The 27238-nt window shown below is 45.4% G+C and overlaps 2 protein-coding genes across 2 annotated transcripts in view; one reads left to right on the top strand and one right to left on the bottom strand.

Annotated features, from left to right (window-relative positions):
- LOC146861866 (uncharacterized) overlaps positions 1–3705 on the top strand; it is a 96403-nt gene extending 92698 nt beyond the window's left edge. Inside the window, exon 3 of the mRNA XM_085643041.1 lies at positions 3582–3705. Coding sequence (XP_085499167.1) covers positions 3582–3705 — 124 coding nt within the window. The remainder of the gene's footprint in view (positions 1–3581) is intronic.
- LOC146861865 (zinc finger protein 484-like) overlaps positions 3546–27238 on the bottom strand; it is a 194541-nt gene continuing 170848 nt past the window's right edge. The window contains exon 7 of the mRNA XM_085641038.1: positions 3546–4737. Within this exon, the coding sequence (XP_085497164.1) occupies positions 3938–4737 (800 nt within the window). The 3' untranslated portion in view covers positions 3546–3937. The remainder of the gene's footprint in view (positions 4738–27238) is intronic.

Here is a 27238-nt window from a genome sequence, read left to right as displayed (position 1 = left end):
TCAAAGCTGTAATACTGTTCCTGGAGTGGTAATTGGCTTTTGTCATTTTACAGCTCAGCAAGGACAGCACTGTGCTAGTCCTATGCTTAAATACTTTGCTGTACAAATGGCAAAAGACTTTGGGGCATATTTGCAAGGGCTGGCGATATAATTATCGAAGCTTTAGCGTCAGTTTTTGGGCAAAAAGCGGCGATAATTATATCGCAATATCATCAAGGACACGCTAGCGTGTGTTTCCTTGATGTAGAGCCTGTTTTTTCACAGCCTCGCCTCGCATCGCTAATGAGATGCAAAAGAGGCGTGGCTGTGAAAACAACACATGTTAATATCGTGAAGGCAGCTTCGCAATATTAACAAGGAGGTGCAGCGATAAAAAAAATCATGCTACCTCAGCCTTAACACAGGGTCCTATCAGCAATGTTATCGCTGTTTTCAATGGAACATCGCTGGAAAACCAGCGATGTTCAATTGAAAACACCGATATCGCTGAAATATTATCGCCATAGCGCTATGCTTTGTAAATATAGCGTTATCATGGCAATAATATTCAGCGATAGCTGGCGATAATTTTTCTATCGCTATGAACGGCCTGCGATAATTATCGCTGGCCGTTGATAATATGCCCCTTTGTCCTTTTCTATCTCGGCGTGGATGGTACTGTGCTAATCCTATGCTTAAAGATTTTGATAGAAAAACAGACATTTGAGGTGAGCAGATCTAGAGTGTGGCTGGTGTTGAGAGTGCTCCATACAGGAGCTGCTTTCCACCTAAACTTGAGAACTACCCAGAGTTCTCTGCTTCTTTTTTGCATATATATATATATATATATATATATTCACTGAAAAAACCATAGGTTTCACACATGTTATAGTTAGCTGGACATTTTACTCATAAAAAAACAATGAAATTCCCCCGTTATAGTTAGTGCAGGCAACTATAACTTACGCGACCGCAATCCTCTGCTGATGCTAATACTGGGGCAGATTTATGTTGCACTTGCGCCTCATTTACGCCACCGTTGCGTCACTTTTGTGACGCAGCAGCGGCGCAAATCCTGCGCCGTGGTGCGGGGTATTTACAAACGTGACGCATCTCCCAGATGCGTCACGTTGTAAAGCCCTGCGCCACATGTAGGCGTTCCAGGGCAGGTGGGGGCGTTCCGGCGCAGGAACGCCTCCTAAAAGTGGCTGAGTGAAATCTACAAGATTTCACTCAGTCACTTTTAGGCCCATGCTGCGTCAAAACCCTGCGCCTGCTTGAAGCAGGCGTAAGTATTGATGCAGCATTGTACAGATAGGGCCCCCCAGATCATTGCTGGAGCTGCGTCGCGCTTGTGACGCAACTCCAGCAATGCGCCACTTTCGGCACAGATGCGTCACGCATCTGTGCCGTTTTTGCCCCATGGTGCGCCGCATTATAAATGCGGCGCATCCATGGTGGCGCAGCTGTGGCGCATAATAACTGGCGCATCCCTGCTGATATGCAGGGATGCGCCAGTCGTCATAAATCTGCCCCACTGTATTTAGACACTTATTTGCCCATGTCTTCTTCCATTAAATTTTAGCTATACATATATTACAAATATTTTTTTTTCATAAAGACACATATGTCATCAGCAGAGGATTGCGGTCGCGTGAGTTATAGTTGCCTGCACTAACTATAACGGGGGAATTTCATTGGTTTTTTATGAGTAAAATGTCCAGCTAACTATAACATGTGTGAAACCTATGGTTTTTTCAGTGAATTTGCAAGGTTTTTTAAATGCTAATTCCTAACTATAACGTGTGTGAAACCTATGGTTTTTTCAGTGAATTTGTACGTTTTTTTAAATGCTAAGTTACTTTACGCCGTTCGTGGCGTGCGCGCCCACTTAACGCAGTTCGTTCCGTGCGCGCACGGTGCGCTTCGCGCACCGTGCGCGCACAGTGAGCACGCGGTGCGCTTCACGCACCGCGCGCCCACTTTACGCAGTTAGTGCCGTGCACGCACGGTGGGCACGCGGTGCGCTATGCGCACCGCGTGCCCACGTTACGCTGGATGGGCCATGTACGCACGATGCGCTTCGCGCACCGTGCGCACATGCAGGACATGTTATGCGCTGCGTTGCGAAAGGAAATCTTTTTTCTTTTCATAAAAGTTGGTATTAGGCCATGCAGAAATGGTGCCCTGCGGGCATCATTTGCACACGGGGTGGGGAGAGTGTGTTTAAATTTTTTTTTTATTTTGGTAATTTTTACCGTACGCGTACGGTAAGCGTAATCGCCGATTTTTCGAAAAAAATTGAAATTGAATTTTTGCCCTTGGTGGTTCATTGGGGACACCATCATCAAGGCTATGTGATTAGGAGCTGTCTAAACAGCCCCTTTGCATGTTTTTTCCCTTTGTTAATCCTCCACCCCTCAGAGTGCGAGAGAGAAAATGGCGGCCGCCGCTTCCTGGTTTCGACCGATTCGAATGTTTACTAAGATCTAACAGCCAATCAGAATCGCGCTCGCGCACGTCACCGTACGCGTACGGTAAGCGCACCGTAAGCTGGCTCAGATATATATATTGATTTAAAGGCTATTTTCTCAGAATCTACTGAACAGATTTACACCAAACCTACAAAAGGCACTTCCTTGACCTGTAGACTACCTCTCTGCCAAATTTCAAGGAACTCTGTTCAGCCGTTCGGGCTGTAGCTGTGTCTAAAGGTCCTATGGAAAAATGCATGGGAAAAACGCGTTTTGGGACCCCCCTTTTATCTCAGCCCCCGCTTGACGAATACCCCCGAGACTTTCAGGGAAGGAGCGGAGCGTAGCGCCCCACCTATTTTGAAAATTTCGCGAGGATTCGTCGACCGGCGCCAAAGTTATTCAAAATAGAATGTTGCGGTTTTCCTATGGAAACAGGGTCCTAACTATAACTACCTACTGGCGACCGCCAGTAGGTAATATATATATATATATATATATATATATATATATAGAGAGAGAGAGAGAGAGAGAGAGAGAGAGAGAGCGCAACGGTGAAGAGCTCGATGGTGAGGAATACAAAAGACAGCAGAGGAGCGGGGAGCAGTGTCAGAGCAACAGAGAAACTGATGAGGAAAATAAAAAGAAACGGAAGAGTAAGGGTGGTTGAGCAACAAATGAACTAGCGGAGGAAAAAAATCAATGGAAGAGCAGGGGGAGAAAGAGAGACATAAGAAGTGGTGAAAGGAAACGCACATAGCAGAAAGGAATCCAAAAACATAAAACAAAAGGTAAAGAAAGGAAAAAAGACATGCACTCTGACGGATGCTGAAAGGAAAAAAAGGAATTTTCTGATTGTAAGCAGTGAAAAGAAATCAACTCATCCATGCACTGTAAAACAGCTATGCTACAGAGAAGTAGTGACGGACACAATAAGCAGCAGGACAGTCATTGAATAAGAAGCAAACAATCAAGACTGACAAGAAAGCCAATCAACAATAAGCAATGGAGTTCCCAAAACGCACTCAAAGAATAAGTATTATGAAAAATGTGTCTCCTATAGGCGAGAAGTAAAAGCACATCACAGGTTAATATAGATATGATTTGTTTTACTGTTTCATTTGGCAGGAGTCTGAGTAATGTAACCATTTTCAAAGAGAAAGTAGGCTTTCAAGTATGGTTGCGATTGCCAGGCCCCAGTGCCTGTATCAGTAAGTACATATTAACATCTCTTGTGAAAGGAGAAGCATAAGTACACTCCCCTTTCTCTTCAGCCTCTGGTATCAGGTGATTAGAACATCATCATTTTATAGTCTTCTATGGACAGTGTTCTCAGCGTTTCTCATGTGCTGAGATTTTATGATCTTCACAAAGATCCAAGGAGCAGGCAAGCTATTTTGTTGTACCATTTTGTCTCTTTCCCATGGTTCAAGTCACCAACGTGGGTTGTTTACTGCTTGCACAAGATAACTTTTACGTCCCACTCAAGCCATACTGGGATAATATTCTGCATACTGCCCAATATGTTTTCTTTTATGTTGATTAAGATTACATTTGCTACTGAAGCATTTCTGACAGTATGTACATGTGTATGGATTTTTACCTGCATGTGTTCGCTGATGTATAGTAAGGTCTCCCTTTTGAGTAAAACTTTTGTCACATTCTGTACAGGCATATCGCACACCTGCATGTGCTTTCTGGTGTCTCAATAAACTTCCTTTGATGCGGAAAGTTTTGCCACACTGAGTACAAATATATGGTCCAGCCGCAGAATTTTTACCTTCTGAATGTGCTCGCTGAGGCTCATGTTGACATTGCTTCAAGGCAAAGCTATTCTTATAGTCAGTGTGCACTTGTGGACGTTCAATGGTTTGTGTTCTCTGAGCGCTACTTATGTTTCCTGTTCCACTGAATCTTTCTTCACATTCCTCAAATGTATGCAGTCTCCAGTTTTGCACTATGTTTGGTTGAAACTTAAGATGGTCTTCTTGGTTTACATTAGAATTGTTGAGGTTAGATGTACCCTGCATTTCTACGTCAGTGGTTCCTGAATATAGATCATAATGTTTTAAATTACTGAAGTCTTCTTTGCATTGAGCATTTTCTATTCCTCGTACTTTTGTATTATTTTCAGATGATAAAAGGATTCTTGAGTCTGTTTCTAAGTCAGTGTTGAGGGGCAAATTTTCCTTTTTTTCCCTTAATGAAGCTTTGCATGGGGTTACTACTTCCGCATCTTTCACAGAATCTCCTTCTTTCATTCTTCTGGTAACCATGTTTGCACCTGTTGCATCAACACAAGAATTCAAGAGGCACAACATAATTATTATTAATGCAGATAATTCTCAAACACCAGTATTTCGTAGAGAAGCATCATAACAATCAATACTTCTAGTCTCATTGGAAGATCACCATTATTTCCATCTGTACCTCTTCCCTCTGCCCCTTGCCCCCACCCCCAATTCACTGCCGCTGGGCCCCCCAATTGACTGATGCTGGGAGCATCAGTAAGTACAGTTACCTTGAGTTACCGCTGGGATTCTGAGGGTCCCCTTACACATGAGGAATTATCAAGGGGCTCAGCGATTCTGGTCCTGAATGCATGGTAACTCTTAATTTTTCCTTGGCATTTCACTAGGATGAATCAGATTACCATGGATCTTGAATTGAGGGCCATCGCAGGGTACCCTCGCAATCAGAATTCCAGAGAAAATCCATATGTGTTTAATTCACTTGTCTGATATTTTCAATATTCATAATGCTGGTTATGCTACTAGTAAGAATTAAACAGACTTGAAACAAAGTTCTTCCTCATAAGCTATTGAAACAAGCATTCTAATAACAATCTAATGACTGTGTGGTTAACAGTTCTACATGATTTGTATAACAGTTTTTAATTTGGATGAGAAAATGCATCAAACATTCCACAACTAATACCACATTATATTTTGCATCATTCCCATTACTAGACACAATTTATATACCCTACAAAAATAAAATCAATTCACACAAATAATTTATAATATTTCAAAACACAAATCAATTGAGAGTACAATTAGGTTCTAACACAGCATGCAACAATGCACAATGTATATAATAATTCTCACCAGCCATAGCACAGTCCCCAAAAACAAAGCATCTCTGACACTTAAAATCCTAGGGGCATATCAACAACAACCGGCGATAATTATCTCTGAGCGCATTTAGCGCCAGGATAATTATCGCCGGCTAGCGCCGATTTTGATCGCTGAGATAGCGTGCTATTAGGAACGCTTATCTCCTCAGCGATAAAAATCCTGGCGCTAACTGGCTAACGTGAGATTATCGCTGGAAACCCAGCGATAATCTCACATTAGCTTGTTGATAGGGACTCACAAACTTAGCCATGATATCCTCCTTCCATAGGATATCATGGCTAAGTCAGTCCCGAAGCAGGTGTTAGGAAAGTAGCGATAACAGGTGTTATCGCTACTTTTCCTGACGCTATGCTTCATAGCGTTAGGCTTGCTGATAGGAGAAATGTCGCTTAGCGACATTTCTCCTTTCATGCCAGGTCAGGAACGCCCACTTTGCATCTCATTAGAGATGCAAAGCTGGGCGTTAGAAATCCTGATGCTAAAGCAAGGTTTCACGCGTTAGCGTGACCTTGCTGATTAGGCGATAAAATTATCGCCGCTTTTTGGCCGAATACGGCCGCAAAAGCGGCAATAATTTTTTATCGCCTGCTTGTTGATATGCCCCCTAGATGGTTATATCTCTTGTGCAAAGAACCTTCCTTCAATAATACGCGCTGGTGACTTTAACATCGCGTATGAACCCCTTGAATATATCTTAAACCTAGCACATGGGAGAAAGCGATTATAGGAGCTCCTGATTTGAAGGCTGAACCTAATAAATCTTGGTCTAGAGCTGCTTTGCCATTAGTGCAATAAGTAACACTAACCTTGTCTCATTGCTTACTTGCATGCAATCGGAGATCTGTTTCAGAAAGGGCTAGAGCTTTCTATCCCAATGAAGTGGATACACCTGTTTTCTGGGCTGGGGTCTACATTATAATAAACTATAAAAAGGGAGATGGGGTGACCCTATGAATTACAAACCTATAAGCCTTCTTGACAACTTACAAAATATTTTTTGTAAGCAACTTCTGGATAAGCTGCAGGGTTGGATAGATGGTGCTCGAATTCTTCCTTGTCTCCAGGCAGGATTTCGCATTAAGGTTTGTACCACTAACCAAGGGACATATCAACAACAACCGGCGATAATTATTGCTAAGCGCACTTAGCGCTAGGATAATTATCGCCGGCTAGCGTTGATTTTTATCGCTGAGATAGCGTGCTATTAGCAACGCTTATCTCAATAGCGATAAAAATCCTCACGCTAAGTGGCTAACGTGAGATTATCGCTGGAAACCCAGCGATAATCTCACGTTAGCTTGTTGATAGGGACAGACAAACTTAGCCATGATATCCTCCTTCCATAGGATATCATGGCTAAGTCAGAAAAATACCAGACGTGAAAAAGCAGCGTTAACCGCGGTTAGCGCTGCTTTTTTGTCTCTAACAGGGTTAGCGATATTCTTGATAATAGGAGAAATGTCGCTTAGCGACATTTCTCCTATTATTTTACTCCGGAACGCCCCCTTTGCATCTCATTAGAGATGCAAGGGGAAGCGTAGAGTAAAAGGGTGCTAACATGCGAATTTGCATGTTAGCACCCTGTTGTTGATAGGGTGCTAGTTTTATCTCTGCTTTTTTGGCTTTTAAAGCCAAAAAAGCAGAGATAAAGCCCTTGTTGATATGCCCCCAAATCTTTCGCTTTTCACTTATTACTTGGAAGTACATCACCCTTTCTAAAGACCATCTTGTGTGGCCTTTGTTGATCCAAGGGTTGCATTTGATCTGGTCCCTAGAAATAGATTATTGGAGGTCCTCAAATCAAAGGGTGTTCCTTCCCACATTCTTGACCCCGTTACAGACTCCACCAGTCGAATTATACTCAAGTGAGAAGGGGTAGGTCGGGGGAGCTTACCACTCCAATACCAATATGCAGGAGAGTTCACCAGGGCTGCTTTCTGGCTCCCACTCCATTTTCTCTGTACATTAATGGTGTTGTTGAGTACCTTAACTGTTGCACCAATTATTCACCAAAAATGAGCATCAAATAGGTCCCTGCGCTACTTTTTGCAGGTGACACCATGCTATTATCTAGAACTCCAACAGGCTTGCAAAACCTCCTAAATAAATCTCAAGACTTTTGCAATGAGGAACCAGAGCAGTCCCAGGTACTCCGGGTAAATCTGGACCCCGGTTCCTTTAAGGACATTATCTCCTGACTAAATGTAGCCTTGAAATCTGATAGAAAGACTAACGTTGCCCCAAAGCGAGCGGCCTGGGACAGGAGATTAGAAGCGCCATTATCGGATAACGAATGGCACAGAGCTCGTGCACAAGTATGAGAGGCAGCTAGCACTGCCGGTTTCAAATTGGTGCATTTTTATTTTCTTTATCAAGCATATCTGACTCCATTTCGTCTACATAGGTTATACCCGGCAAGGTCAGCGGAGTGTACCACATGTGGGACAACGCCTGCTGATTTTTGCCATGTAGAGTGGAATTGCAAGCTGCTTACTGCGTACTGGCATGAAGTGTGCAGGGAAATACATAGGGTGAAGAGGGTAGCTGTGGAGATTTCAATATGTCACTATTTGCTGGGGCTGCTGCCCCTACCCAAGAAGGGGAGAAAAATGTGATACAAGTTCGCCCAACTGGGCGTACTACTGGCACAACACTGCAAGCGATTATAGGAGCTCCTGATTTGAAGGCTGAACCTAATAAATCTTGGTCTAGAGCTGCTTTGCCATTAGTGCAATCAGTAACACTAACCTTGTCTCATGGCTTACTTGCATGCAATGGGAGATCTATTTCCGAAAGGGCTAGAGCTTTCTATCCCAGTGAAGTGGATACACCTGTTTTCTGGGCTGGGGTCTACATTATAATAAACTATAAAAAGGGAGATGGGGTGACCCTATGAACTACAGACCTATAAGCCTTCTTAACAACTTACAAAATATATATATTTATTTTACATAACAATTTTATTGAAAACCAGATCCACAACATTGCAGCAGTCCTGACACTTAATTAACACCTCCACATGCAAATTATAAATACAGGCTTTGGAGACAACAAGCGATAGAATCAGGGCAGTAATTATTAAATCCAAGCAATTAGTGAAGCAGTACAGAAGTGGTTACACATCCACGCTAGGATCAGGGAGCCCCCCGTGGATAGTACATAGCTGGTGGCCTTAATCCTTCAGGTCACCGCGCTTGCCCCCATTTCATCCAGCAAAGCCCGACTCTCCCTCCTCAGTTCAACTGTAGGGGAAATACAGATATCCCCCCGGTACTAGTTCCATTGTCCCCACTTGTGATCTCACTTCCTCGGACAGCCTCGATGTGTGTAGACCGTTTTCTCCGCCACCATGGCCTGATCCATATCCGTGGCCCAAACGCGCTACAAAAAATTTTTGTAAGCAGCTTCTGGATAACCTGCAGGAGTGGATGGCTGGTGCTCGAATTCTTCCTTGTCTCCAGGCAGGATTTCGCATTAAGGTTAGTACCACTAACCAAATATTTCGCTTTTCACTTATTACTTGCAAGTACATCGCCCTTTCTAAAGACCATCTTGTGTGGCCTTTGTTGATCCAAGGGTTGCATTTGATCTGGTCCCTAGAAATAGATTATGGGAGGTCCTTAAATCAAAGGGTGTTCCTTCCCACATTCTAGACACCATTACAGACTCCACCAGTCGAATTATACTCAAGTGAGAAGGGGTAGGTCGGGAGAGCTTACCACTCCAATACCAATATGCAGGAGATTCACCAGGGCTGCTTTCTGGCTCCCACTCCATTTTCTCTGTACATTAATGGTGTTGTTGAGTACCTTAACTGTTTCACCAATTATTCACCAAAAATGAGCATCAAATAGGTCCCTGCACTACTTTTTGCAGGTGACACCATGCTATTATCTAGAACTCCTACAGGCTTGCAAAACCTCCTAAATAAATCTCAAGACTTTTGCAATGAGGAACCAGAGCAGTCCCAGGTACTCCGGGTAAATCTGGACTCCGGTTCCTTTAAGGACTTAGGGGCATATTATCAAGACAGGCGATAAAATTATCGCCGCTTTAGCGGCAGAAAACGGCCGCTAAAGCGGCGATAATGGGCTTGATAATATGCTCTATGGAATTCCAATTGAAGCCCATGTTAAATGTGAAGGACGTCTAACATGGGCTTCAATTGGAATTCCATAGAGCATATTATCAAGCCCATTATCGCCATTTTAGCGGCAGTTTTCTGCCGCTAAAGCGGCGATAATTTCATCGCCTGGCTTGTTAATAAGCCCCATTATCTCCTGACTAAATGTAGCCTTGAAATCTGATAGAAAGACTAACGTTGCCCCAAAGCGAGCGGCCTGGGACTGGAGATTAGAAGCGCCATTATCGGATAACGAATGGCACAGAGCTCGTGCACAAGTATGAGAGGCAGCTAGCACTGCCGGTTTCAAATTGGTGCATTTTTATTTTCTTTATTAAGCATATCTGACTCCATTTCGTCTAAATAGGTTATACCCGGCAAGGTCAGCGGAGTGTACCAGATGTGGGACAACGCCTGCTGATTTTTGCCATGTAGAGTGGAATTGCAAGCTGCTTACTGCGTACTGGCATGAAGTGTGCAGGGAAATACATAGGGTGACGAGGGTAGCCGTGGAGATTTCAATATGTCACTATTTGCTGGGGCTGCTGCCCCTCCCCAAGAAGGGGAGAAAAATGTGATATAATGTCGCCCAACTGGGCGTACTACTGGCACAACACTGCATAGAGGTGCACTGGACAATGCCCCCCCCCCCACCCCCATGCGCTCGCTAAGTGGAAGGTAGGATTTGTTGGAATGAGCGGTGGCAGAAGAATGTAGGCTTTGAAGAGCGTTCACAGATGAGCATGTGGGAAGGAATCTTGAAGTATGGGCCAGTGTATTAGACGCACTCAGGAATGTAGAAGGGAGCGGGGAGATGGAGAGAGCCAAAAAGGCAGTGAGGGGGAGGGAAACATTGCTTCAGATGGGAAACACGAGCTGGGGGCTACAGTAGATGCACATGTATTACCAAACATTGAACGATTACTGGCCCTGATCGGGTCTGATGATTTAGCCTCTGAGTAGACATTAAGTCGGGCCCACGTTTATTGTTGAACACTCATGAAATGCTGCATATAAGTAGCATGTATGACTGAGAGATCTATCCCCACCTCCCATCCATATTGTATCCTGAGAATCCCCTTCCTGCCCTTGCCACCTACTGCACAATGCTAAATAAGAATGTTTGTATTTACCTGTCTTGAACTGCACTGTTATTTGTATTTCCTTTGACAGAAAGCTGAATAAACAAATATATTTTAAAAAAGACGTTTGCAATGACAGAAGGCTAGATATAAATACTCAAAAGACCAAACATATGGTGCATAATCCTCATAAAGTTGGACACGGTAAATCCCGTTTGGGTAATGTTCTTCTCAAATCAGTACAGATGTTTGACTATTTGGGTCTAAGGGTGTCTAATACATTATGTTGTATTTCCCACTTACAGAAGGGCAGCCTCCTAGCATGTAGGAAGCTGGCTCTCTGTATAGTGTACTAAAAAGAAATACACTGTGCATAGAGTCCATGGAATCCCCAATGATAGACAGAGGTAAAAGCAGATAATTCCAATGCTCCTTTTTGAGGTGATGTGGGCGAGCAGTTAGGCTTATCAGGGGGTAGTGCTAAGCATTTGTTGTACTCACTGAGGCAATAAATGAGACACACACTCAAGAATAAATCTAAAACAAATTTGTAGAAATAAAGTCGATTTTTATATATTTTTTAAAACCAAGAATTCAGTTCTAAGGTAAGTACTTATGGAGTTAACATTTTTCAAAGTTAGAAAAATAAATCACTTTTGAGCGCAATTACACACCATAGGAAACACTGGGGTAAAAAGAGGACAAATGCCTATAAAATCAGGCAATGCTTTCACGAAGTTCACCTTCTCGTTTTAGGTCGATGTCAGGACCAGGTCCAAAGTTCTAGCAGGAGAAGGTCGGGAGCGTCCCGGATCAGGCAGGAGCAGAGTGCTGAGGGTCTTTAAAACTGGTGTGCACTTGAAAATGAACTGTACAGGTGGACTTACAGGAAGCTGCGGTGGGTCTCCTTAGAGAGAGGAGGTCGCAAGGTCCTGGGGACTACGGGAGCAGAGGTGGTTAGTCGGTGCTGAGGCTAATGGGGCCAGGTACAGAGCGAACAGGTCAGCCTGGCGTTGTGCGTCTTCAGAGTCCTCGCGGTCAGGAGGAAGCAACTTGGAGAGGCAATCTTAGGACAGCTGGACCTCTCAGGAAGTGGGTCTCGGGTGTCTCAACATCCCTCAATGGGTGCTTGCTTCGGGAGTCCGGAATGGACTCTTCTTCTTTGTTTTTACTGCCGGGGTCCGGTACCCTGGGTATTGGTATGCCATAGCTCCGGTAGGGCCTGGTGCCTCAAAACTTGGTGGAGAGGCAGATCTGACCATCTTGATATTTTGTACCTCTTCTTGCTTCGGTCCTGCGTCGAGGTTGTCTGGCAGCAGCAAGTCGACAAACCGGACTTCACAGGATCGGTACCAGCAGTGTGAAGGAGAGTGATACCTTTAATCCAAGATAGCTACTCTGCGATTTCTCAATCGTTGTAGGTGCTCTGGGGTTCTTGGAGTCCTTGCAGGTTCAGGATGACACAGCAGGCAGTGATGGTCGAGTCCTTGGAGCAGCTGGCAGGGTTTAGCCTTTTTCTTCAGCAGCAGGGCTTCAGTTCTCATGTCCTGGTCTTCATTGGTCCAATCGCTCTGAGGTTCAGAACTCGGGGAGCCACCTAAATACTGAATTTATGAGCGGTATAAGGGTAGACAGGTAATAGCCAATAGGCTATCTACCTTTAGGGGGCCTACACCCTTTAGTGACCACTGCCTGTGGGAAGAGGCACTACCCTAGCCCTGATTTGAGGTTTTCTCAACATTTAAAGCTGGTGGAATTTCAGGAGAGGGGTTTACCTCGCCTGCCCCACCCTAGGGGCCGTGCAGGCTGAGGGAGGACACTCCTCCTCATCTAACTAATTTTCCCGCCTTTCCTCCCGCCAAAAGTCAAGCTGGAAAGGGGGGTTTGCTCTTCCCCACTGTCTTGGGGTTTCTGGGTTGGATTTCAAAGGCACCATTGCCTTTAAAGCTTTCTGCCCGGGAAGGCCATTCTGTCCTTGATGAGGTGTGAAACACCCCGGTCCAGAGAGGTATTGTTTCTGTCCTCTGAGAGCGCTGGCTCTCACCTCATGAGGTTAGAAACATGTCTGGTGGTGGCAGGCTGATGAAAACAGGCCAGAGACCCCACTAGTGTTTGGTTAGGTTTCAGGGGACCCTCTAAAAGGGTCTCCTGTGTGAATCGATTAATAAATCCAACACTGGCTTCAGTGAGTATATATTAAGACAAGATGTTTGGTACCAAACGTCTTAAAGATCAGTGAAGCCATCATGGAGCTAGGAAACTCGAATTGACAAGTATCCAGCCCATGTACTCTTTATGGCTTCTCTGTTCACTTACAGCATCAGAGAATGGACTGGACATTGTAGGGGCATATTGCTCATGCTGATTTGCCCACCCATAGTATATAGTGCACTCTGCCTTAGGCCTGAAGACCTGCAGTAGGGGTGACTTACCTATATCTTACGCAGTGCATCAAAGGCATGGCACACAAGGCTGTGTTCCATGTCAACTCTTTGAAATTTACAGCACCAAGACATGCAGCATGCAATGGCAGAGTGCATAGCCTTGGTGAGGGGGCCCTGTGGTGGTACAACCAGTGCTAAAGCCCCAGAGGACCCTCTTCAGTACCCATGCCCTAGGTACCAGGGGTACCACTTATTAGGGACTTTCAGAGGTAGCTGGAGTTGTGCCAATCATGGTAGTGTTTTGGGGAAAAGATCTGGCACTGGAGACCTGGTTAGCAGGGGCCCAGTGCCCTAGTGCCCTTACAGTACATCTGCAATGGCATGATCAGCCCCAGGTCTGTGATCCACTGTAAAGTCCATTCCCTGTACGGATAAGAAGTTTTTTCTGTTCATCTGCATAAGCCATCTGAGAGGTCTGTGATGAGTTTAGACAAGGAAGTGAGAAACAAACAGGTATGGTCTCAGCTTTTTCAGGGACCAAACCACAGAGAAGGCTTCCTTCTCTCAATTAGTTCATCAGCTCCTGGAATTAGCATTGAGCCCCTGTAATCCACACAACACCTCATTTTTTTTCTTTCCACCCTGGGAATGAAGTTTGGGGACTAACACAACTGGGCTGACCCAGGGGCACTCTGAGGGTTCAATAACACCCAAGTCCAGCATCTTGCTTACCTCGGCTTTGATGCTTTACATGACATGATCAGACTGCCTGTATATTTTGTTTTTGACAGGTAGGCTGTCACCAGTGTCCACATCATTTGTACACCAGTTGGTCTGTTCAGGGGTCAAGGAAAAGAGCTCAGCAAACTGGTTTAGGACTTGTCTGCAATCAGTCTGCTATTGGGCAGTGAGGGTTTCTGAAAAGACCACTCCATCAACTGACCCATCTTTAGGGTGGTGAAAGAGGAGATCAGGGAGTGGCTCACTCTCTACCTCCTATTCCTCATCTATAACCATAAGCATGGTCACATCAGCCCTGTCATTGTAGGGTTTATGGTGATTAACATGTATCAGCCTCTTGGGGGTTCTACATTTTCTAAGGTCCACTAAATAAGTGACCTCCCCTTTTCTCTCGAGGATAGGATAGTGCCCAGTCCATTTGTCCGGGAGGGCCCTAGGTTCCACAGGCTCCAAAACCCACACCTCCTTCCCTGGTTGGAACTCCACCATGGCAGCATCTTGATCATACCCGAGGTTCTGGAGCTCTTGGCTGGCCTCAAGTTTTTTGTTTTCTTTTTTCATGTATTCAGCCATCTTTGAACGAAGGCCAAGTACATAATCCACAATGTCTTGCTTTGTTTTATGAAGGAGTCTCTCCCATCCTTCCTTGACAAGACCTAGGGGTCTAAATGTAATGTTTATTTAGATAATTAAGTCCATTAAAAATTCCTAGTACAAAACAAAGAATACACAGACATAAAAAGATCAAACTTAAAATCTATACAGTTACACATCTTGTTATACAGTCAGTCAGTCAGTCAGTCAGTCAAATAATCTTTATTTCGGTCATAGACCCTAAAAGATACATACATACAAACAATAACGTATCTGGTATTTCGAGCACTTGGAATGAAAACACAGTACAATTATCATATTATAAAAATTATTTACAGTTAGACAAAGTAGGAAATATAAAAGGGTAAAAAGGCGCATAGTAAGTTGATTAATAATATCAGGAGGGAGATATAGGTTAAAATAGTTATAAAAAAAGATCTTCTCCTGCGCCACATAGCATTAATAAAGCGCGAGACAGAAAAAACAAAGGGGGTGGAAGTATTAGATTTGAATATTCTGAGCGCCTCTTTGTAATGTCTGAACCCAAGGTTTCTACAGAGTTGAACAAGCCACCGTTGTCGTATGGATTTGTACCCTGTGCAGAAAAAAAAACATGGGACACAGACTCTTCCTTGGCCCCACAGGCCGGACATTCTACGGACTTATCTGTTGACCATTTATAAGAGAGGACCATAAGTGGGAGTGTACCATATCTAAACTATAGATAGAGTTTTCTCGCGGTGCTAGGCAAGATCTCATCTAAAAACGACTCCACTCTATATTCAGCTTTTATGTTAAAAAAGTGGAGGGTAAGCGAGCCCAGCCCGGGATTACTAAAGATGGCCGTGATTCTGCACATACGATGTAAATGAACCAGGTCAGCGCGTGACAGCTCAGCACAGGCTACAGCAGGGTTAGACCAAAAGCCTGGTATCCCCAATCTCATACTTTCTTTTTTTATGAAAGCAAACCAGGGCAGTTTCTCAGACCCCAAGAGGCCCATTACCTCTGCAGTTTCAGCTCTAAAGTGCGTCAGCTCAGGGGTAACCCAAAGTCTATGCCAATAGGTTAGAGGCCGTAGAGCCACTACTTCATCTATGGGTCTGATGCCCATATCCATTCTAATGGGAATAAGGGGGGTACTAGGTGGTAGAGCCAGCAACGATCTTAAAAATGAATTTTCAGACTTGCAGATATCTGGTATCATGGAGTGGCCCCACAGATCCGCCCCATATAGGATAGCTCCCCGTGCTTGAGCTTTATATATTTCTATGATGGAAGCAACTGGCTTAAAGGAGGATTCTCTATGTAGTTTTAAGATACCACCTGTAGTTTGCACAAGTCTTAATTTAGCCTTGGTCAATTGTGGGCCCCAATCCATTCTGTCTGTAAGGGTGATACCCAGATATTCAAAAACAGTTACCCTGTCCAATGCTATGCCATTCAGGGAGGGATTAGGACATCTGGTCTTTGGTGGATTGCAGACCATAAACTTTGTCTTTTGAGTGTTAATCTCCAACCCCCATTGGAGACAAAAATTGACAAAACTATCCAGGGCATGCTGGATACCTATTGGCGATTTTGACAATAGGAGGGTATCGTCAGCGAACATTAATGCCACCACCTGATCGTTTTGTAGCTTTGGGGCATCGAAGTCTTTGACCCCTTTGAGGTGAGCAATCAGTGCATTTACAAAAAGACAGAATAGGGTGGGAGCCAGAACACAGCCCTGTCTGACTCCTCTTTTAACTGGAAATTTAGGTGTTAGACCGCCCCGTTTACCACTCCTCACTTGTGCGAAATTATCCAGATGGAGCCTCCTGATGATATTAAGGTGGTTTGCAGGGATCCCCATATCCTCCATTACTGCCCATAATGTTTGACGGGGTACCAAATCAAAGGCAGATTTGAGGTCGACAAAGATTAGGTAGAGGCTGCCACCCTCTACTCTCACAGTTTTCCAGTATAGGAGTTGGAGCCTTAATAACTGGTCGACCGTGGATGTCTTTTACCTAAAACCGGCCTTATAGCGGCTAAGAATCGACTGTTCCTCCATCCAGATCTGAAGCCGATCGAGTATAATACGTGAGAATAGTTTTTGACTAACAACGATCAGGCTGATCGGACGGTAGTTGGCCGGGAGTAATGGGGATCCTTTTTTGAACACTGGTATGATCTCGGCTCCCACCCAGGTACCAGGTAATTTGGCTCCCTGGATTATGGCGTTGAACAAAAAGCAAAGATATGGAATCCAAATCGCTGTTTGGTCCTTATAAAGATCACCGGGGATGTTGTCAAGGCCAGGCGCCTTGCCTACTGGGAGCCTTTTTATAGCAAGTTCAACCTCCTTAAGTGTGACTTTGAAACAGGGTTCTTCATTGGGAGTATGAGGTAAGGGAAGGTTGTCGAGGGAGCAATTTAATGCCTCATCGATGTTCTGGGACAGTGGCTGAGGAAAGGGATCATGGGAGAAATTTGGTTCTGCCAGGGGGCCATACAGCAGCTGAAAGTGCTCGACCCATCTCTCTGGTGCAATATTAGGGTCGTCTGCCTTTTGGCCAACCCTACTACCAGTTCTTATAATTGACCAAAATTCCCTCATGTCCCTATTCCCATGGGCAAATTTTATGGCGTCCCATTTACTATTATCCCAATTTTGTTTAGCCTCAATTAGCACTTTCTTATAATCTAATCTCTTTTATTTTTATAAGTGGTCTATTCAAAGATTTGATTGCTTCCAGGAGTGCCCCCTATGCTTTCTTACAGTTATGTTCAAACCATGTGGGGGCCTTCTTGGTCTTCCTTGATTTAGCCGTTGGTGGATTTAGTAGCTCGGCAAGAGCAGTCACTAGGCCTGTATGGGTGTTATAAATTTGATTACCAAACAAACCCTGTAATTGGTCTAAGTAGCCACTTTATTCAAGGAGCGCCTGATAAACAACTTGATAGAGAGTGGTCATTATGAGGCATATTATCAAGGTCCGGCGTTAAAATTATCGCCGCTTTATCGGCAGAAAACTGCCGCTAAAGCGGTGATAATGGGCTTGATAACATGCCGTAGAGAATTCCCATAGAAGCCCATGTTCTGGTGTGAACATGGGCTTCTATGGGAATTCTCTACGGCATGTTGTCAAGCCCATTATCGCCGCTTTAGCGGCAGTTTTCTGCCGATAAAGCGGCGATAATTGTAATGCCGGACCTTGATAATATGCCCCTTTATCGGGGGACCATTTCACCATTGGCCATTTAAGCCTTCTTCTGTCATTAGAGAGGAGGGGGGTACCTCGGTTCTCTGCTCTTTCCTCTATATTTAAACCCATCTCAGAGAGACTTAGGTCAAGTACAAGAGCGTTATGGTCGCTATCATGGCATGGGAGGATCTCAAAGTCAATTACCCTAGGCCAGGTCCTTGCCTCTACCATGACATAATCTATACGGGAGGACTGGCCTGGGCGATTAAAGGTGGGGTTGCCCACCAGGTCAGATTGAGCGCGGCCATTACAGGCTCTCAGAGATTGGGCCATGGTGAGAGAATTCAACTGGAGGGCAAGTGGTGTCCATGCCTTAATCGGGGGTACTTGGAGATCTGGAATAAGCCAAAGTGAATCCTCCTCGCAAGTAATGGACTCCATTATGCCCGGCAGAGGTTTGTACTGACAATTAAAGTCCCCTGCAACGATCAGAGTACTCTCCCCCTGTACTGCAGATATACATTTGTCTAAAATGTCCAATGTTGGTGATTCTTTTCCCATCTGAGTGGGACGGGAATAGACATTAATAATAGTCAGACTAAATTTGGGCGAAAAGGAGAGTCTTATACATTGTAGATCAGAGGTTGGAGTATCTAATTGAGACACTGTACAACCTAAGTGTGAGCCAATCAGGATGGACAAACCCCCAAAGGGTCTACCCCTCTCACCAATTGAAGCCAGAAAATTAGCTGACAAAAAACACAACCTGAAAAAGTGCTCCCTGAGCCAGGTCTCCTGGAACAGGCAGACATCAAACTGGTCAATAAAAAGTCCCCAGTCCAGTGAGGCCATCTTATTTAGAAGCCCCGCCACGTTCAAGGACAAAATGGTAAGTTTATTATCGAATGCCGGTGGTTCTCCACCTTTATCATTTGGGGCCCCTATCACCATGGCTGAAACAAAGGGAGGGGTGGTGTCAATATCACTTACAGGAGTATTAGTTTCATTCACCTTATGGGGGCATATGGACAGAATTGGTGGGAGCTGAAGGAGACCCACAATTGCATCATGCCTTATTGTATCCGATTTTATTGGAGTGACGTTATGATCTAGGTTGGTTCTAGTCCCCGAGGTACAAGTAGACTGAGCGGAGTGGGTAGCTGTATCAAGGAGGCCTAAATGGTGTCCACCAGCGTTATCAAAGGGGCCTAGATGGTGTCCACCTACATTCAGGTCATCTAACCTTCCGAGTCAATCTACTTCCTCCAATTGGGCATAGCGGTTAGATACAGGAATGTTAAAAAGAGAAAAATGTTATTGCGAGCCAACAGAAGTAATCTGAGGGTTAAAACCTTGTCTTTCAAAGTAGGTTAAAGACTGAGGGGCGCCCGTCCTCCAGGGACATGAATAAAAAAAATCAAGGGTAAGAGCACGGATATTCGCGGGAGAGTCCCTATTAATCGAGGATTGAAATAATGATCTTTGGATGGTTTCTGGGAATCTAAAATTAATGATCACACAATCCCCACCGATGGACTTAAGTGTAGGGCCCACCCAAGCAACCCTCCTTACCATCAAAATATCACCAGCCTTATTAAATGGGAATCGCTTATTTTTAGCCAGCCAAAACAAGATCTTATTGCGTAGTTCTAAATGGGATTCTTTGTGGCCTTTCTTAAATTCTGGTATTCCTACCAATATAATTACATAGGGAGCAGCCTCCGGGGGTAGATTGATTGTGGGAAGACAAGATTGTTGCAGCGCATAACCACCCCCACCTACATTCCCTGTGGCAGGTGGCACTAGACTTGTGACAGTGGCGGATACATTTCTTGGTATTGATAAGGTATGAGTTGGTATTGCCCGCACAATATTATGGGTATTCTCATGTAAACTTTGAGATGAGGGCCCGGCCAGCCCTTGTCCACCGGTTAAAGTCACTCCAAAGTCATTTATGATGCTGGCTTCAGGATTTTGAAGGGGTCGATCTTGCGTCAATTTGGTGACATCAGAAAACTGCCGGACCCGGCAGAGAAGTGATTCCTGTGTGGTCGAGAGCCCATTCTTATGCATGGGAACTATGGGAGTTACTATAGGTTCCTGGTTGAAGTTGGCTTGAGATATATTCTTGGTAGATGCAAGATTTTGTAGATGTTGGAGGATGGGGGTGGTCTCTTCCCTCACGATCGCTCGGCACTGGACTAGAAAGTCCGCCATTAAAGCTTGAGCCCAAGGAGGATAGGACTGATATGGCGGAGATTTGGGCAGAGAGGTTACACTATCAATTAGCCTCACAGTGCCTTGAGCGGACCCTCCTCTTGTTGTTTTCCCTTTAGGGCCCCCATATTTGTCTTGTTTTCTCTTCCTAGATCTAGAGGTTTTAACAGTAGTACCCTCAGATCGAGACTCTAGGTTTTTGTGTAGAAATAGGTATGGGATTAGAAGGAACCACATTTTGGCAGAGATTCTGTTCTACAAGATTCATTAAACCATTTGGGGCGATTGGGTCAAATGGAAACAATCTGGGGTAATTGAGAGGCGTCTTTCAGTTTGTTCAATTTCAGATGTGAAGACTCCAATCGCCTTCTGAAGCATTAAGTCAATAGCTGTGGACAGTGATGGTGAGGGTGGATTAGGCTTTAACCCAGGGCGCTTAGCTACACAAGCACGTCTCCCCTGTCTACGAAGTGGTGGGTCTGGTGGAGCCATCGCAACACAGGAGCAGGTAGTTATTAGTTGCACAAACAGATAGCCTAGTTAACGACACAATACCTTATGTCTGGTAGAAAGGTGTAGGACCCAAGGATTCAGCAATTAGAGGGCTGGCCCAGCCCAGCCTCCTCCGGGCGATGACAGGCAAGGACGGGCCCGCCCTAGGCCGGGGCTTTGCCCGGGCAAGCCCGCGCGCGTCCCGCGCTGCGGGAATCGCTTGGAGCTTTTGAGGGCCTCTGGCGCCCTCTGATGACGCCCTCCACTGGTGCCACGCACTGCCCCCTGGGATGGGAAGTCCGTTCAAGAAGCCGTTCCCCTCACGGCAATAGCAGCATCGGAGGCGCTGGAGCAGAGCGAGGCAGGGGGAGGAAGGCTGCTGCGGGTGGCGAAGGTGAAGATTTGCCGTTTCCCTGCGGCGTGGGTGGGTTGAAGATTAGCGCGTCTCGTTATACAATTTAGTCAAATGCTATGCGAGATAAAACAAGAGCAACATATGCAATCTTAACTGGATTGGGATTAAAATCTGTGCAAATGAGCAGCTGAACCGAACTGTACATGTGCAGCTCTGTACCGATAAGAAACATTTCGCTGTGCATTCAGTCCATATTACACAACATGAAAGCAAGTGATCTCATATTGCACTCTATTTAAAGTGCAGTGAACTAGTACAGTGTTTCACCCGCTTCTACGATCATAACTGGACCAGAGTGTACATGTGCAAATCGGTTACGTTAAAAATAAATAACACTGCATTTCAAATAATGCAAATGCAAAACAACCTTAAACTATTAAAGTGCTAGATGTATATAAGAATACCGCATACTTTATTCCGAAAGCTAGCTCTGGGCGGCGAATTTTAACTGTGGCAGGATAAGTAAAAGAAAGGTTCATCCGGGTCGACTGGGTCTGAGGATAGGGTTCAAGTTGGGTCAAATCAAGATTGACTGCATTTGCCTAACGGCCAGCCTTATTGTTCATGAGGTTTTAGCAGGCGACACTGTCAAGGACAGAGGAGAATAGTTGACCTACTTTCTGGTAACCACCGTGCTCAACCACATTCACCCCTGGCAGGCGGCACTCGTTGTTTGGCAGACCTCTGAGTTTCCGCAAAAAATTTGCCAAAAAGTGCTAGTTCCTTTGGAACCACTGTGGTAAAGATGAGCGACTGAGCCTCCTTGCATGTTCTCATCTCGTGCTACGCAAAGATTGACCTTAGATACCTTCGCCTCTGTTGTATTAGGCTTGCACAACAGCTTACAATGTGGGTAACCGATTCGGAGCGCTAGTGACAGTCTACATTGCTCATGTCCCCGTGCCAAGTTCTTTCAGTGTGCCCTGTATTCCCCTATAAGCTTTGTTAAAAGCCTAACTGCTAGAATATTCTTAAAAGCTTATTTTACAATAGCTGCTCTCAGGTATGGTTGACAGAGGATGGCTTCATGTCATGGCGCAAGCTCCTCCACTCCTCTGATGTTTCTTACTTTATTTATGTCATGTTCCCTTGACACCTTCCTGGCATGTGTCTTTATCTTTTTCTTTAATTGTGCTGTAGTAATTGAGAGATCTGTGAAATATGCTGGATCCATATTTAGCATTGGTATGGCTGAGTCAAGGTATTTCACCCAAGTGCTTTTCTTATTTTAAAAAATAGCCTTAAGGGCGTCCCGCAGGGACTCTGGATCGGCCCTGGTCACCTGGAGGTAGAATTTGATTATGTCTTTTTTACATTTGATATCCATGCTCACCAAGTTGAACTCTAACCAGATTAGAGTATGCCGAGTGTTTTTTGGCATGCTGAATATTTTCCTGTATGAGGCTATGTGGCTCCAATGTCTCTGTGAGCCTTCCTGGGACAGCAAGGTGGCCATCATTTATTGCTGGTACAAATTTGGACCCAATGACTCTTGGATTGCCTCGTACGAGTGGCTGTTTAATTAAGGGTATAATTTAGATAGGACGTATGTCGTTTTTGCTGCTTTCCCTGCTAGGGCCTGTAGGAAGGTGAATATCTGACTATGGTTACCCCCAACTTTTTGCCTAGTGTCTAGCTGGTTTTTCGCCTTAGTTGGCCTGAGATCCTGCCATTCAGGGTCTCAGGCTGTCTGCTCTCTCTTTAAAATGGACTCTATGTACCCTAGGTAAGGATCACCTTATTGGACCCTGTACAGTGTACCCTAGGTACCCAGGGCATAGGTGTACCCTAGGCCTCACAGGGGCTGCAGCATGTATTATGCCACCCCTGGCCAGGCCTTCCAATCAGACACAACTGGCTGATCACTCAGCTGGGGCAAGGTCGTGTAATCACCCCTTGCTTAGATATAGTATACCTATATCTACCCTTAAAATAGACACATGTGTACCTATCAGCCACTCCTATGGCAGGCCTTAACAATCCTGGAGGCAGAGTGCTTGGTAACATGTGGGATGGTGCTCTAGCATGAGCTGAGCCTGTCTGCAGCTTTCGGAACCATGTCCTTATAGCTGTTTTATGATATCGCCTACCATATACTCTTAAGTACCTTATAATCTTAAACTGTTATGGTAACTATGGTTTGGCTTTACCAAAACATGTTGTGTAAGGCGTCTAACACTTTGGAATAATACCCCCATACCATTTCTGGTGATGAGGATATTATTCCTCCCTTCTAGAGGGAGAGACCTGCTAAAATCCTACTTTGCTGTTTAACTCTCACCAAAGCCTCAGCATCATAAAATGGATGCTGCTGCCACAGACACGAGTCTGACCTCCTGCAGCTGGGAGCCCTCCCAGCCAGGGAGGCCTGGACAATAGGTTTCCTGCTTTGGGAGGTGCTAGCAACTCCCCAGACAGACTTTAGTGTATTGTAGCAGGGAGGGCTGGAAGGAATGAGACATGCCTGGGGCACACAAGGTGCTTCATGCATAGTCCAGTTCAAACCGGTGCTGGGGCACTCCAGCCCCAGCTCAGGCGCGAAACTGGACAAAGGAAAGGGGGTGTAGCCACCCCCCTTCCTGGTCCCACCCATAGGAGGGACCTTGCAGGTAGCCCAGCCCACTAGCCTAGTATATCAGTAGGTAGCTGAGCCCTGCAAGATTAGATTATCCTGAATCTGCAACTTGAACAGAAACTCTGGACCTTCGACATTCGACCTCAGGAAGAAGACTGAAGAATCTCCCTTGTGGCCAAGGAGTGACCACCCTGGGCAACCAGGCACCATCCAGCGACCGCTGCTTGCTTTGCGACTGATCCTACGAGGGACGACTGCAGAGACTGACCAGCGCCGTGACTTCCAGACACCTCTGAACCAGATCCAGATCGACAGCAAAGCTGAGACCCGTGGAGGCGACGAGGGACGTGGGACCGGCGACTTGGGAAAAGTGGCTCGTAACTGACTAGCGCAACTTCTGAGGCTTCCTCGAGGCTGTGCTTGGGGAATTGAAAAGCCCTAATCCAGAGCACCATCTGCAAAGATCAACTCCCCACACTTCACGTGTTCTGTGTGGGGCCCTTCTGCACTTGAGTTGTTCGACGTGTTGTCCGGTTGCTGGCCCGTTGGCTAGTGACCTCTGCGACGACGAACCTTTGATTTTATCTTGCTGGTCCGGCTCCTTCAGACTGGCACTCGCTCCTCTGTGAAAGAGAAGCACCCCAGACCTTCCTGGTCTGCACCAGAAGCAAGTCCTCCATTCTGCGTGGGTTCCGCTTGCCAAGGCTTGTTGGGTCCTAGCTCGACATCGACGCCGCCGACAGCAAGAGCCTCCGTGGGACAGCTCATCTCCTGGTCCTGGTCGTCCTCGACGCCTCCTGGTACCCGTGGCTGCTGCGACAAGCTTCACCTCTTCACCTGCATCTTCACGACATCGCCTGGTTCCTTCCTGGTTCCTTCCTGGCTCCTGGCTGGTGGCCTAGACTCTGTCCCTTCTGCTTGCAGGTACTTTCCTTCTTGATTCCATCCTTGGGATCCACCGGACACTCTTCACTGACTGCCTGTCAGCAACTTTCCTTCAGGCATCCATAGGAGTCAACGACGAAACCCGACCCAAGTTCACACCTATGCACCCGCAGCCCGTGGGCTAGGTAACTTGAGTACTCCGGTGCTCACAAGGGTATTGACTATCCTAGGGTCTAGTTTCCAATTCTCGACCTCCTAGTTACTCCAGAAGTGTCCTAAAATTCTTAATTTCTAACTACTAGTATTTCTATCGACTTTTACGCATTACGCGTGAGTGTTTCCACTCTGCACCTGAATCCCGTGGGCCTCCCACTTTCTAACCTTTGGTAGTATAGTGTAGCCCCAGCGATTCCCTAGGCCTAGGCCTATCCTGTGTTCGTGACAGTGGTTCTTATACCACTTACTTAGTATATGGTTTGCGTGGCCTCTAGGGCCTAACTGTATTACTTACCTGTGTGACTTAATGTATGCTTAAATAAGACTGTGTTGTACTTACCTCGAATCTCATAAAGAGTGCTGAGGGTATTTTGACTAGAATAAATACATTCTATTTTTATATACATCAGTTGTGGTGTCCTTTCATTTGGTATTCAAGGGATTACAAATGCTATAACAGCTGGCTTCACATGCCATTCAGAGTTTAGCCTAAGACTGCTCTTGTCCATGCTACCACTAGGCTAGCTGGTCTATAAGGTTGACTTTACAACCAATCACCATAAGGGTTGTTTGGACTGATACAAGGTGTACACTAGAACTAGTGACATCATATATCAGGCCAACTTCTCACAGGGCCTTCGCCTGCAATATGTGTTTTCCTGTATCCATCAACTAGACTCCAAGGTAATTGTATTTGCTAGCTGTGTCTATTTTTAGTAGGCCTAGTTGCCATTCGAGTTGGCATTTTTTACTGCTTTGGCCAAAGAGCAGGACTTTAGTTTTTCGGCATTCGCCTGGAGAGCATTACGTATATTGTATGTGTGTAATATGTCTAGGGCCCTCCTCATCCCTATGCAAGTCTGATCCATCCGGACCAAATCGTCTGCGTACTGTATTATTGGAAATTTCTTCTGCCCCAGTTTAGGAGGGAACATTTTCCATTTCAGTAGTTCTTCCCCAAGATCTGCTGTGTACAGACTGAAGAGTGTAGGGGCGAGTTTGCAGCCCTGCTTAAGACGTCTGTTGGTGAGGATCCACGCCGTAGCGCTTGATTGTGTTATCATGATCCTCACTCAGAAGTCCGTGTATAGCGCTGTATTGCCTCGGTATGTCCCATTCTTCCAGCTTTTCCATAGGGTATTACGGTCAATGCTGCCAAACGCTGCACTGTAGTCTACGAAACAAGCATATAAATGAGGAGCATTTTTTTCGCGGGCTCTGGAGCTCAGGTAAGTCCACAGTAGAGGCGTTGGGCCTAAACCCTGTCTGGTAGGTTGGAATGATTCTGTAATCATTGATCCATTGTTCAAGTTCGTGTAGATGCACTTTAGCAAAGGCCTTGCCATCAAAGTCCAGTAAAGCGATTAGCCTATAATTTTCCAGTTGGTGGGATCCCCCTTTTTGTGTATTGGATGAAAGATCGAACCCTTCCAAGCTTCCGGAACGATTGATGTGGCAAGACATTCATTAAACAGATTAAGCATCAACGGAGCCCAAAAGGTTTGAACCTCTTTAAAAATGATCCAGGGGCCCGTCTCTCCAGGTGCTCTTCAAAATCTTCTGTACCTCCGCCTTGGTTAGTCACATTTGTCTATCGTCCAAGCCTTCTAAGATGTTGTTCAACGCGATCTTGTGGTTAGACAGTGTTTTGTCTGAGTCTACATATAATTTTTTCACATGCATCTCCCATACAGAGGCCGGAACAACATTCTCCCTGCTGTACGTTGTATTTGCTAGGCCATTTACATATCCCCAAAATTCCCTGAACTTACAGGCGATAGCAAAGTGTAGATATGTTTACATTGTTCCTGAGTTTGTCGTTGTTTTAGGTTCCATGCAATTATTTTATGTTGTTTTCTATCCTCTTTCAATTTACTTTCTGTGAGGGTGGTCCTTTCTTTTCTATGTTGTTGTTCTGCACGTCGACACATACGTTTGCTCTCCAGAAACTCCCGGGTGTCGGGGAGTTAAAGCGACCAACCTCTTTTGGGCGCTACTTGCCGTTTTCTACGTTTTTGAGACATTAGTGTCGCGTGAAGCTTATCTAGCAATGAGGATCAATTCTGTTGTTATGTTATAGAAAATTTCTAAACCACATGTACACCATCAGGTCTCTTGGCGCTGGGTTACAAAGTCACCGTTTGGGAAGGTCCATGTTTAACTGTAAGCTTGGGTAAAAAGCCATGTTTTCAGCTTTTTTCTAAAGCGCATGTAGTCTGTGTCTTGTCTCATAGTGGTGGGCAGAGAGTTCCAGAATTGAGGTCCCTGTATTGAGAAACATGACCCTCCTGTCCGTTTGCGTCTGAATTTAGGGACCACCACTAGATTCATATGCATAGATCTTAGGGTGCACTGAGGGGAGGATCTGTGAATCCTACAGGATATCTACTTGGGGCCTATGCCATGGATAGCTTTGAACAGGATGCAGCCTGTTTTAAACATGGATTGCTGCTCCACTGGAAGTCAGTGGAGCTCCTTTAACAATGGCCTAACATCTCCTAAATGTGTGGGATGCTACGGACTTTACCCCAGCAGAGCAGGAGTGGGCGACGTTGGGTTGGGCCATAGCTAAAAGAAACATTGCCCAGAAGTGGGGGGTAGCTACTGTGCCATCGTTGCGCGCATGGGCCAATGATATGGATTTATCGATGGTGGCGGAGAAAACAGTCTATAAGGGTCGAAGCTGCCCCAAAAAATGGGATCACAAATGGGGACGATGGAATAAGTATCGGG

The sequence above is a fragment of the Triturus cristatus genome, chromosome 2_2 (assembly GCF_964204655.1).
Source record: "Triturus cristatus chromosome 2_2, aTriCri1.1, whole genome shotgun sequence".
Lineage (NCBI taxonomy): Eukaryota > Metazoa > Chordata > Amphibia > Caudata > Salamandridae > Triturus > Triturus cristatus.
This window is presented reverse-complemented; position numbering and strand designations above follow the sequence as displayed.